Consider the following 13,162-nt stretch of genomic DNA (forward strand, 5'->3'; position numbering starts at 1 on the left):
TTATTGTTAACAAGCGTTCGCAGCGCTATGCTTCTTCATTGTTCAAGGTTTTAAGGTCTGGTGAGTCAAAGAAGTGTTTGGAGTTATTTGTTTCAAGTGAGATATTTTTAGATTTGTATATATTCTTAAAAAAGATCTCTTTCTCCTCCAGTATTTGTTTCAGCGTTACGTAGAACAGAGCCGTCTTCGTTTATTACTGAAGTTATATGTTTCTTGTTGTGGTTTCCTTTCTCCAAATTGAGAAAGTACTTATTATTCCGGCTTTTCACCAAATTCGTACCATCGCGCTCTGCCTCGGACTGTTGTTCCTTGGGTTTTTTTGGCACCTACTTTCGCAAGTTTGCTTTTCACACGGTCTATTTCAGCTTTTGTCGCTTCGTTAAATATTGATCGGATTTGCTCTTGCAGGCGATTGAATTTTTCCGATAACTTTCTCTCCTCGTCGCGATTTTCCTTAGCTTTTCTTTTAGAGAAAAGAATGGTGGCCGCTCTTATTTTCATTTTGATCATTTCCCGGAGGAGCCCTTTATCTTTTACTTGATGATATTTGAAAGGAAAGTCTGACGCGTACAATTAGCTCATTTGCATAGTGCAGCTCGCGCACTTTCAAGTCCGAGTCGGTGTTTTCAATTGTCAACAAATCTTGACAAAGATTTCTTTCGTTATCTTTTGTGCTGAGATGCTGCAACAAATTTCACGAACGCAAAAAAGGCTACTAACATCATGTGTGTTTCTTCAACATAAGCATAGTAAAGTTTTACACTGCGAAAATGAAAATAGACAAGGAGTTATAACTCGATCAACAAAATCGAAATCGTTATTCGAAGTTGTTTAAAGAAAGCGTCATTGTAACTTTGCTGATTATTTCTGCTTTATTCAAATATTTCCAGCTTAGCTTTTACTATGTTCTCAAACATTTATCAATCTTAAACATATTTAAAAACTATAGAGTTATTGTTTGAGTTCGATGTACGCTTTCACACGAAAGTGCGGCGCGGCGGAAGTCCAATTTGGCATGTTTACTGACTGTACAAAACACGCATCGGCGGGCGCCCTCATCCATCGACAACAGAGAACTTACTGGATATTTACACAAATAAAACTGAGCAGTATCTACGGACGTAAAGTTATTGGGCCTTGATGAAACATCAAGCGTTGCTTACGATTCAGGCGAAACTCAAACTAGCAATTATTTTGTTTTACTTTTCGGTCAGGATAGACTGGCAAATTCCTCGCAAGCGTGTGGTAAGAGGAGCTAGGAAACCATGAAGTCCTGAAGCTCTGCTATATCTAAATATATCCAGCTAGTTTTTTTGCTGTGTAATGGAAAAGCTGTTAATCTTCAACATATTCGAAATTTAAAGTGGAGTAATGTACAGCTCATGTAAAAGAAGCATCCGTCGGAACACAACTTGGTCAGCGATATATGTGAGCTTAAAGCGGAACGTACCCAAATTCGACACGGTCTTACACGGTCTTTCACTCAAACTGGAGCAGCTTACGACGAAAATACTTGATTGAGCAAAATTCCAACAGACGTAAACGCGTTGAGTTGTGGGCCAAAAACATGAAATATTTCGGGAATTTCGGACGCCATTTCCCCCGCGCGACATCCGCAGAAATCCTCGCAGCATGTACGCGCGTGTGCCGCAGGCAGGGTGCAATTTGTTCTAAAAATAGAATTATTGTCCCATATCATGGGGACAACCCCAATACTTGAAATGGCGCGCGCTTACGGTCTCCGTCCCTGATTATGGCTCCTGTTGTCAGTTAACAGTGAATTAGTGAATTTCCAAAAACCTGGACCCCGCTGATCTTGTTTTTCTTCAGAGGATAAAGACAAACCCAATGCGGAATGATCAGAAAAAACATTGGTATTATTTTAACATTTTTTAGTGAAGATCGTATGTCCTTTGAGATCATAAGATAATCCAATCTACACTGAATCTTTTTGCTCTCCAGGTATCAATAAGATCATGAGCAATTATCAGATTGTTGATTTCTTCAATAACCAGTTTTTTAAGTTCGATCGATCGGCCCCTCTCGCTTATCAAGCTTAGTTAAGGCACAATTGAAGTCACCACCCAGTACTAATGTATCGTTTGCATAACTGTTAAGCACGGAGTAGGACAAGTCTCTAAGGAAATGAATTTGTTACGTCTGATCCTATTTTCGTCGTCTAGAAATACTTCGCTTGAAAAATATCTCCCGTTGTTATCACGGATAATTTTTTCGATGGACACACTGATCTTGGGCTTAAAAAGGATCTTTACACCACGGCTGTGATTAGAACCATGACTTTCAACAATTTTACCACCCCATTCAGCTTCCCAGAACTTAATAGTTTGGGGGGACGAGTATGTTTCTTGAAGGAAAGTAACATCTAAATTTTGTTGATGTATCCGTCTAAACAACTGCCGTCGTTTGGTAGTCTTGTTCAACCCTCTGACATTCAAGGACAATATTTTAAGCTCCATGTGGTAAAACTAACTTACAGAAAAAGCGTATTACCTTTTCAGTTCGCAGATTTGATACTTAGGAAATAGAAAACATGTACCGTGTGTCTGTCGAGTTATAGAAACACGAGTGGAAGTCTGGGAGAACGAGAAATGCTGTGGGAGCACGAGCCGCAGGCGAATGTTTCCACAGCTTTTTCGTGTTCTCCCAAACTTTCACTTGTGTTTCTATAACTCGATAGAAACACGGCGAACATGTTTTCTATTTCTTTTAGAAAACACCGCGACGAAAAAAAGGAAAACAACTTGTTAACTTTGATTATCAAAATGTAAATTCTCTTTGCTCGCGCCACCATTACGTCAACAGCGTGTGCTAGTTCTGTGTTTCTATCGAGTTATAGAAACACGATTTTTTTACCCAATCAGCGCGCGCATTTGCTTAGGACTGTTTTCTAAAGCGAAATAGAAAGAATGCAGCATCGCCGCATTTGAAATATTTAGACTGGCGAGCGACAGCGTAAATAAGCGGTGCTGTGTTTCACCTAATTGCGTTCGACGAAGTGGAACGCAAACCTAATTTTACCTGTAGCTTTTCAGAGTTGGTCTCCCTGTGCACGGTTCTAGGCCGAAAAATACCACATTCCTGTAAGGACACCAAAATGGCCACCCCGCTTGATTTTTGCAGGGGCATGTCACGGCCAGCAAACTGGTACCGTTTAATGCTAAGACATGTGTCGAACATGTGAGTATGTGAGCAGGCCACGTGAGCTCGTCTTTCCGATGGATCTCTTTTTGACTTCTTTCCATTCAGTCGCCGTACGCCTCGCTATTATGTGCTCTCAGCGTTAGATTTTGGCGAATTTAAACGCTTCGACGGCAGCATTTATCACAATCTGAGGGAATTGTCCTTGTTTATTAACACGACTTGGCTTTGGGATGATAAACCGTGGGAAACAGCTACATTTTGATTGCATTTGTTGATTAGTTGCAGTCGCGACAGATAGGTCAGTCTTTATCCGGTCGAAATTTTATTGTTTGGAATCGGTGGAAAAGTACTCTGAAGGCAAGATCCATAAGACTACTTTATTCATCAGGGGAAATACTCGAATTAGTCGCGAAACGAGCACGCGACTGCAGATGCTAGTTTAGAATAATGTACGTAATTTAAATATTCTATGAAACTTGGGAGACTACAGAAACTGGCAGCGTCACGCAACGTGTCAACAAATCGTGACCTCTTCACTAGCATGGACTTTGACACTATTCATATCTGACTGCAAAACCTCGGTTGCTGCTGAAAAATGTTGATTTTAGCAATAGACAAAGGTTGAAAGTCAGCTAGCGAAATCATTTATTTACGATATATAATTATATATTAAAGTGAGAGCGTCGAACGCACTCTCATAATCTCTGATTACTACTAGTAATTATGTCAAAAAAGGTTAACTGCTGGAGGATATCGCAAGTGAGACGTGCACGTTGCGTGCATAGTGAAGCCGTAAAAGCCGACTAAAATCAGGCATGACGGTAGAGGATAATATTGCGTAGAACACAAAACAGAAACCGAATAACACATCAAAGCTACACTACAAAAATAGTACATGTAAGCTATCAGACCTGAAACTATCAGTTGGCAAACTTTCCTGTCTGGAAAGAAAAAGCAAAAGTACCTGAGTGGGCTCGGCCATGAGTACCACTATATGAAATTGTAGAATAATCACGATCCATGAGGCGACCGTAAATTGGAAACCACGATAAAGGGCGCCGTTAATCAACAGTTTCTCCACGTTGAAGAATGCAGTTTTTTGTTCGCGTCGGGCTTTCCTTAGCACAGATTGAAGATCTTTCCTAATTTCATCGACTTCTCGAAGGATGTCGTCGGCCACACCGTATTTGGAACCTTTGAGAATGTCCTTTATATGAGATTTGATGAATTCCTTGTCCTTATAGAATGACACTTCGAATTCGCTATGATGGGTCTTGGGTACGGCTTCCTCACGGCAAGCTGTCTTGTTGGTATTCAGTGCAGTCGTTCAAACTGAATCTGATCAGCTAAACTCCAGAATGCCCAGCCACTTATTAGCATCTCATTGAATAAGAATAGCAACTATTGTTATATATCTCGTTCTTCAAAGCACACCGGCACATGTAAATAAAGTGGCCGGGTATTCTGAAGTTGCATCTGATCTATACATCTTCTTGACTTATCTTCACTCTTCAGTTAAGAAATTTTTCTGTGTTTCTTCGGTGTCTTCCTCGGATTCTTTATCCGAATCTTTTATTTCAAAGAATTTAATGTTGTTGCGTCAGTTATAAGATTCCTGATTTATTTGACGGCGTTCGAGCTCGCTGAACTTTTCTAGCTGTTTGTTTGCTTCTTGCAAGCTACCAGTAGTCGACTCGACTTTCGTTCTTAACTCATTTATGTCTCCCTTCATGAATTGAAGACATTCTTCCATGCTCTGTTTTTCCTCTTCAAGTTTCGCAACTCTTGCTTTAAGGTGGTTGAACTCGAGAAGTATGAGGAGGACTTTGTCCAATTTTTCTTCGATAAGTTTGAGTTTGTCGAAGCACAGCTTGACGGCGGCTTGTTGTTGTTTTTCTTCGTCATTGGTTTGCGAGCTTCGCTCTGGTCTAATCCTCTTCTTTGGATTATCTTTCTTGGTACGAGTGTTTGTGTCCTCTACGGTCACTTTACTGTTCATGGTTCGAGTTTATTTGTCATCGCCGGGCTCGTTTTTAAGCAGGAATGGGCGGTGCACAAAAAAGCACGTCCGCCATCTTCACTTCGTCCTAGGCTCTATGTATGTATGTGTGTATGGAGACGTCAAGCCTACGCCACAAGACCGAATGATAGTCTGGGTATTCTTTGTAATTTTGCATATTGGTGCAGAGAAGATCTTACTACAAATTTGTATTTTCGCATGTGAAGTATCAGCAAGAATACATCAGATATTTAACTCATAAGACCATTATTTCTGTAGCTTTTCCTTCATATACTGTTACATGACTTTTAGTTGAAAATTCTTCAAATAATTCATTGTGGCAAAAAAACCTTGCTTCCGAAAGTCTGAGGAAAAAAGAAAACAGAAGAAATTATGTTTGCCATTAATTTTCACATCTGATTAAGTATTCAGCACGCGCAACAGCTATCTACTTCAACACACCGTAACTTTCGGGTTTGTCATGTCCACCCTTACGCTTTATTTCAACAGCCTTTCTTGAAACAGCTGTATATGCATATCCTAGGTAGTTTCCTGCCTGCAGGCTCAGCAATTCTCTTTTCTGCAGCTAGTACACTCCATCAGGAAGAAATTGGAACTGGCCATGGAGGTTTAAATTTTACTTAAGAGGGTAAAATAATACACTCAATCCAATCACAGGGTTTAAATCCCTTCATTAATCATTATAAGGTGCTCAAGTTGAGTATTATTACATGTTCTCAAACTCATTAATAATGCATGAGGCAATTAACCGATTGTGTGGCCTCATTCGGGTCACATGGATGTGCCCCTTGATACCCGGTAAAGAACAGATTCAAACACACGTGATTAGATGTACAAACACACGTGTTTGGATATCCAAACACACGTGTTAGGATATCCAAACACGTGTGCTTGGAAATCAATTTGCAAAAGAATACAGTACTTGAACAAATGTTTATTAACTTCCAGGATTACAGTACATTCTTTGCAGTTAACTTTTCAATGAACGAGGTGGATAGCGACCACCCGTCTTATTAGCCACTTCCTGGCCGAACTTTGTAAGCCAGAAGTTTAGGGAAAGGCTGTCCAGGTCTTCCAACCTTTCTTCAAGAGTTTGCACACGGTGAACATCATAATCTTTGAACACACTCCCTGACTCGAGTTAAAGAAATTTTTCAGGCTTATTACTTGCGATAATTTTCCTTGTTGACGTATTTTCGTTTTTACATAATGTTAATTTGGCGTTCAAGTTTTCTTTAAGTTAAAAATGAAAAAAGCAAAAACAAAAAGCGCTTGGAAGGAAGAAAAGATAAAGCTAAAAGCGTTCACAAAGTTGTTACTCTAGGATTCTGTGATTGTGCCGTAAATTATATATTACATTGTTGTACATGCTCAAGACTTTCCACCGTGCACTGTAAAATGTTACATGAACTGATGAAATAATGCACACGATAAGGCATACTTTGGGTACGATTGGCCCATCGTATCTCTTAAGCAGACATGGTGACAAAACCTTTTTAGTCTATTTTTTGAAACAGTGCATGGTAGGAAACATTCAGGGAAAATTTCAAAAACATTGTTCGACAACTTTTATTTCTGAGGAATCACCTTAAGGTAAAAATCCCTTTTAGAGGATAAAGCTCTGAGCTTAGCAAAATAGCTTACCTCAGTGGGATCCACTGGCTAGGTCTGTTATTAAGGGATGTTAAGGAAATATTTTTCATTTTTTGTTTGATTGCAGCTTGTGCATGTAATAGAGCAACTGTTAAGATTGTGACTCACTGGTCATGATTTGAGGAATCAATGGCAACAGGAGGGTAAGTTCATCTCAATAAGCACTTGTTTTCTCTATCAAAACGGGCTGAAAATTGTGGCTTAAAAATATGATAGGGAATAATTGCGTTCGGAGAACGCAAGTTTTTGACCTGTGGCTTTATTGAGTTGGTCTACCTGTGCACGGTTATATGCAGAAAAAATCCACGTTCCTGTAAGGACACCAAAATGACCACCCCGCTAGATGTTTGCAGGGGCATGTCGCGGCTAGTAAACTGGTACCGTTACCAAGGCACGTGACAAGACATGTGGCAAGTATGTGAGCAGGCCATGTGAGCTCGTCTTTGCGCTGAATCTTTCCTATTCATTCAGGCGCTGTAGGCTTCGCTGTTTTGTGCTCTCAGCGTTGGATTCCCGTCGACGGCAGCATTTATCGAAATCTGAGGGAATTGTCCTTGTTTATTTTACATCGGAACGAACATGACTTTAAATCGATCGCCATGGCTTTCAGGATGTTAACTGTGAGAACAGCTATATTTTGATTGCATTTGTTGATTAGTTCCAGTCGCGACAGAAATATGTAGCTCAGTCTTTATCCGGTTGAATATTGTTTGGAATCGGCGGAAAAGTACTCTGAAGGCAACATGCATAAGCTAAGAGTGAGCCTGAACCAAGGAACGGCAAATTATGTAAATACTCTCTACTATATTCATCAGGGGAAAAACTCGAATCAGTCGCACGGAGTTTGTTTACACTGACGATAAAAGAGCACAGGATTACAAATGCCTGCTTATATTTTGCTTCCAGCTTAGAATAATGTATGTAAATTATACTTTTACAAACTTTGTAAAAGTATAATTTACATACATTAATGTAATGTTTAAGCGTAAAAGCTAATTGAATTAGCTTTTACGCTTAAACATTACCAGTTAATGTGAGAATACTTAACACGAAATCTGAAGGCTATAAATGTAAATATTTTAGTTCTATCTACGGAAACTGGCGCTGTCACGCAACGTACCAACAAATCGTAGTTTGTACAGGGGACCTCTTAAAATGGAATGGACATGATATATCTCTTTGTAAAACCTCGGATGCCGATGAAAAACGTTGATTTTAGCAATAGAGGGAGGTTAAAAGTCGGGTAGTGAAATCATTGGAGGTATATATATATTAAAGTGACGGCGTCGAGCGTACTCTCATAATCTTTGATTACTACTAGTATAGAAGTGATTTGAAAGAGGTTATGAGGGCACCAAGCAGTGTGTTAAGGAAACTCTGCTTGGTGCCCTCATAACCTCTTTCAGGTAGCCATACCCACTTTCAGGGCCTAACCCTCAAAGAGTTGTTTACACGTGCTGCTTGACCAGGGGCTACACCAGCATTAGTAAAATGAACTTGCTCAGACCTGTAATGTATTAAGCCAGAACTCCCAATTCCAACCAAACATTTACCCACGTATATCAGCCAGGTACCTTTGGTCAACATGCCTACTCTTGAAGTCTACAATACTGAGCCACCTTCTCTTGTGTCTATTTCTTAAAACCCTCCCATGAAACAAAACGATTGGCCAATAGAACTGTCAGTAACCCATCACCCCGTAGCAGCAGATAACAATGTAGAGTGGCTACAACACGGTGGGTTAACACCACTGGGGAGTATGGACACCTGTCCAGTTATTGCGACTTACACTAGAGTCGCCAACTTGAATGTTTCACGTCTACTCGTAAACTAAATCCCCACCTTCAAAAACATTGTCAAGAGCCTCTAACACCTGGTTATGCATTGTTTCCAATGCGACTCACCTCTAGCAATGATGTGTTCCAGAGGTCCTGATTTGCCACATTGGGTTGGCAAGAGGTGATAGCATTGCATGCAGAAGCAAGCTAATTTTTAGGGGTTCTGTGGACACAAGTGCTGACCACTTAACATGCCTTTTTTCAACTGCTGCTTTGCAAGTGTCCCTCCCAGGTAAAAATCTTTTAGAGATATTTGAAGATCTATGCTAGGATCTTTGTACATCTTGATGGGACTCTAGCTGATCTTTTGGGACATTCATTGAGATCCCCAAAGATTTTTGAGTATATAAGATCCTTCAAGTTCCTGTTGTACAGGATTGTACAGGATCTTCACCGGGTCCTGTGCAGTTCATATAATCCTATAGAATCTTAAGAGGATTTTTACCAGGGTGCACACCCTACTGAGGCTGTCACACTTGAACTTAACCCTGCTTTGATTAGCTTGTTACAATGGAGGACAGATGTCCTTGGGACAGTTCCAGGAATCCTTTCAAATTGATGCGTTTTACTCTCGCCATCATTATTATGACCCTGGATTCACCTTAACCCCCTCACCCCCACCCTTCCCCAGGCAATGTTGGAAAGCTCTTAGCGAACATTGACAATAATTTTGCCTGGCTAATGTCTGTTCAATGCTCCCAGTTCAACATTGTTGGGGGGAAGGGGGGAATTGGAGAGAATTTTACTCGTATCACGTTCACTGTTCCAAAACGTTTAGCCCGCATTGTAGTTACCATACATATCATGTCTACAACTCTCGCTCTCCTCGTACACCTATGTGTTCCTTTGGCAGGCAAGCCCTCAATGATCATGCTGGACAGTTCCAATAGTCTTGTTGTGATTCTGGCAGGCTTCACTAAATTTTTGCTCGCCAGTTTCTGCCACTACCTATTTATTCTCAGGCTGGTCTGTACATGCCGCTGCCATGTCTGTCTGAGCTATTAAGCTGCCAGCATGACCCTCAGGACACTGTCACACTATATGAGGATATTTGATGCCAGCATCATAATCTGTCCCAGGTTATGACTGCCAGCAAGCTTGCGAAGTTAAGCTGAGTTCAACTTTGCAGAGGTGCCAGCTGTTGTGAATGATGCAATGGTTGTTATAATATTGCCTGGCTTTTGAGACCATACAACTCTCTACAAGGGACTTTGTTGGGAGTTGAAGCCTTGCTGTTGAGGGAGTAGAAATTCTCCTAGTCCCATCATGTTGAGAAAACTGGCGATAAACGCTGGCGTGATGGGCCACTAGGCTCCAACACAAACTTTTAAACTAATCTAGAGGCTTCTGAATTCAAATCCTTAATGCTTAGACTCCCTGGAGCTTCTTGGGATTGTTGGTTTGTTAGAAAACTACTTTAGTACCCCCTTCCCCCCCCCCACCCCCCTCCCCACCCCCCTCCCCACACACACGAGTACGTCTTTGTTTCTTTCTTTTACCGAGGATGTGACATTTTACTGATTAATAGCTGATTATTGTCCTTTCAGTTATCAATATAGTGGTAATAAAACAATACAAATCCACATATAATTGCGATAATTAATATTGTCAGTATGGGCTAGTCACTGTGGCTCCAAAACTGGCTCTCCATATTTTTTAGTTATTCGAGTAGATTTAAGTGTCGGTCCTTCTCACCTGTTTTGTACTTTAGTTGTCATGTGCATGTTTAAAATAGCTATAAAAATGTTTTTAATATTGAGACAATTTAAGCTATGAATCAGGCCCTGTTAGCAAAGATGCAGTGATTCAAGAAGATCCCAATTGCATATTTCCCCAGCAGTTTTTAAGTTTTTGTTTTGAACTACGGTGTTAATAGAACTTTTAATTAAGCTATAAAATTAAATTCTTGGAACTGTTTTCTAGGTACACTTTACACGGTGTTACAGACGACCAGAAAAGATGGTTGGTCTTTGGAATTGCACTCAACAAAGTCCTGGTTACCCAAATACGTTCCTTTGTTGAACGAGAAGTTCAGACGGAGTATGGCGATCTTAAGAAAAGCCACAATATTCACACTCAGAGCTCAGCTGGGCGACTTAAGAATTGGCTAACAATCTTAAAATATGAGAACATCAATGGTAACAGTGCATTGTCCAGGCTGCCAGGTGGAAGGTTTAATTACTCTTTGTTTGACTGCCGTGTGACATCACATGTTGACTTTGCCAAGCTCTATGTAGAGAACCACATGGCCAAGTTTAACGCCTTTGATGAACACTGTGATGCATCTGCTGCGCTCATCCTGCTTGGTAAAGTTCCAGTCTTCTCTCTAGTTGTACAGAGTGCGGCTGGTAATGTAAGAAAAGCTAGAAATTCCTGGGCTCACTGTCAATTCAATGACTGGTATCCGGTGAAATATCAACAGAGGTTTAAAGAGATGGAAAGGCTAGTTAAAGCCCTGGGTTTGCCACCTGCCAACGAGGGAAATCTTTTAGCAGAATTGAAAGACTGGGAGTCAAAAGGTATGTTTCAGATTTACACAGTAACCTGGTTTTTTTTTTCTCTAAACATTACAATGAAGAAGTACTTTCCTTTAAGATGCATTAAGATAGGATCACTTAACCACTTTACCTTTAGTTTTATGGGTGGCTTAATTGTTACTTAGCTACTCGCCAACTAGTTGACCTGCAACAAGTCACGAGGGTGGTAAAGGGGGGCGGGGGAAGGGAGCTCAAGATCACGTTTCACGGAAAAATAAATTGGTCCTATCAAAATTCACGGGAAATAAAATCGACTTTTCACGTTTTACCGGAACAAAATGACATTTTTTGTTACGAACTTACGTATACGCCCAAGCACAGCCCTGTTACATGTCTTTATCATCCGTCCGCTTCTTGACCTTATTGTTCTGCGCGCAGTAAGAGAAATCCGAGCAATAACACGAAGAGGAGGGGGGTGAATAGGGGTATGCAAATCCCGATCCGTGCCTTTTTTTCGCCAAATCCGTCGATCCGCCAATATTTTTGTTCAAATCCCAAACCACAACCACATCCGGAAACCGAAGTGTAAAAGTTCAAAGGTAAACTGGTAAATGTGAATGCCAATGTTAATTTTGCACAAATAGTGAAGAAGGCAACATGCTTGGTGACTATAACACAGTACAATTCCAATAACAGTCTCCCACCTGAGTTTAAATGAGCGTCGTTCGAAATACGAAATAATTTGGATGAACTCATTAGCATACCGACCAAGGCTGAAGAAAGATCTATGATCCAAATTTCGTTTAGGGCCCAAGATACGAACATTAAGACAAGCACGATCCGGAATCCACGTCAAAATTCACAGCTGCTCCACGATCCACTGTGTTTTCAAAATCCACGAATCCGCTCGATTTACCACTAAAATCCACAATCCGTGCGCCTTTTAAGGGCCCATTAACCGATCTTTATTTCGAGCCGTTGCTAAGGAAAATTTATTCTTATATAACCTCATCATTTTTAGTTAGTTCAGAGTTATTTCACGTGTTTAACTTTTTCATGATCAGTAACACTAGTGATGACGTCAGCAGGCCACGCCCATGGTCATGTGACTAATACTGAAAAAACGCAAAGGCTCCCAGGCAAATTACTTTTTCGAGATTTTTTTCATTGATTTAATTTTTTAATTTAAATCCTCATTACGCTATGCATCAATTTTGTTTCATTTCTAAAAGGTCAGATTTTGAAAGCATTTCAAAATATCGAAAAATTCGTAATTCTCTGAAAAAAGACGATTTCGAAAAAGGAATGCATAGCTATGTTTCCAACATTGCCTTTAATCGAAATTCGTCGAAAAAGGCTGGATTTAACGAAAAACCGCGTTTCCCTTAGCATTTAAAGAAACCGGAAGTGCGCCCGATAGATATTGGAAATTACCCTATCAGCGCGTGCGCAATTTACACCACCAGCGCACTCCGGTAAGATCAAACAAAGCCACACGGGGTTAGTTTTTCTCTTTCTATTGCTCTTGTTTATCTGTGTTTCTCTTATTTTGTCTTTGCTTGTACTTTTTTGGCTTGTATTTTGTGAAACACAGAGAAAAACTTCTAAAATGTAAGCGAATTTGCAAGTTTTTGAGTTGTTATTATTTTCCGCGCTCAGGCTGACGTAAGTAACCGGAAGTGAAATTTCACCTCCTTAGCAACGCGTGCGAGCGCGCGCATGAATCGGTTAATGGGCCCTTAAGGCCAAATCCGTCGGTCCGAAAACCTATTCACCCCCCTCTAAGAGGAATGATTGTCCTGTCACGGTCACGCAATATTGTTAATTACTGTCGAAATAATAGAAGACACAACCAGAATCATGGTTCACGACGAATTTAATACTTCTTTCTCATTTCACGGAGAATTATTTTAGAAAATCCCAGTTCACGGCTTCTAATGAAATCACGATTCACGAGAAAAAAAACAAGCCATTTCACATTTCACGAGTTAACAAATAAAGAAGCCTCGATT

General features: G+C 40.4%; 1 protein-coding gene across 1 annotated transcript; it reads left to right on the forward strand.

The window, feature by feature from the left end:
* The first annotated feature begins 6,642 nt into the window (after positions 1–6,642).
* On the forward strand, positions 6,643–11,324 carry LOC149106766 (uncharacterized). The gene is made up of 3 exons (XM_089297381.1): positions 6,643–6,978; positions 10,597–11,192; positions 11,308–11,324. Exons 1-3 carry the CDS (start codon positions 6,965–6,967, stop codon positions 11,322–11,324), a joined length of 627 nt encoding a protein of 208 aa, XP_089153507.1. The 5' UTR covers positions 6,643–6,964.
* Positions 11,325–13,162: the final 1,838 nt, after the last annotated feature.

Source organism: Orbicella faveolata, unplaced genomic scaffold (genome assembly GCF_042242905.1).
Source record: "Orbicella faveolata isolate gen_17 unplaced genomic scaffold, um_ofav_v1 contig_3, whole genome shotgun sequence".
NCBI lineage: Eukaryota > Metazoa > Cnidaria > Anthozoa > Scleractinia > Merulinidae > Orbicella > Orbicella faveolata.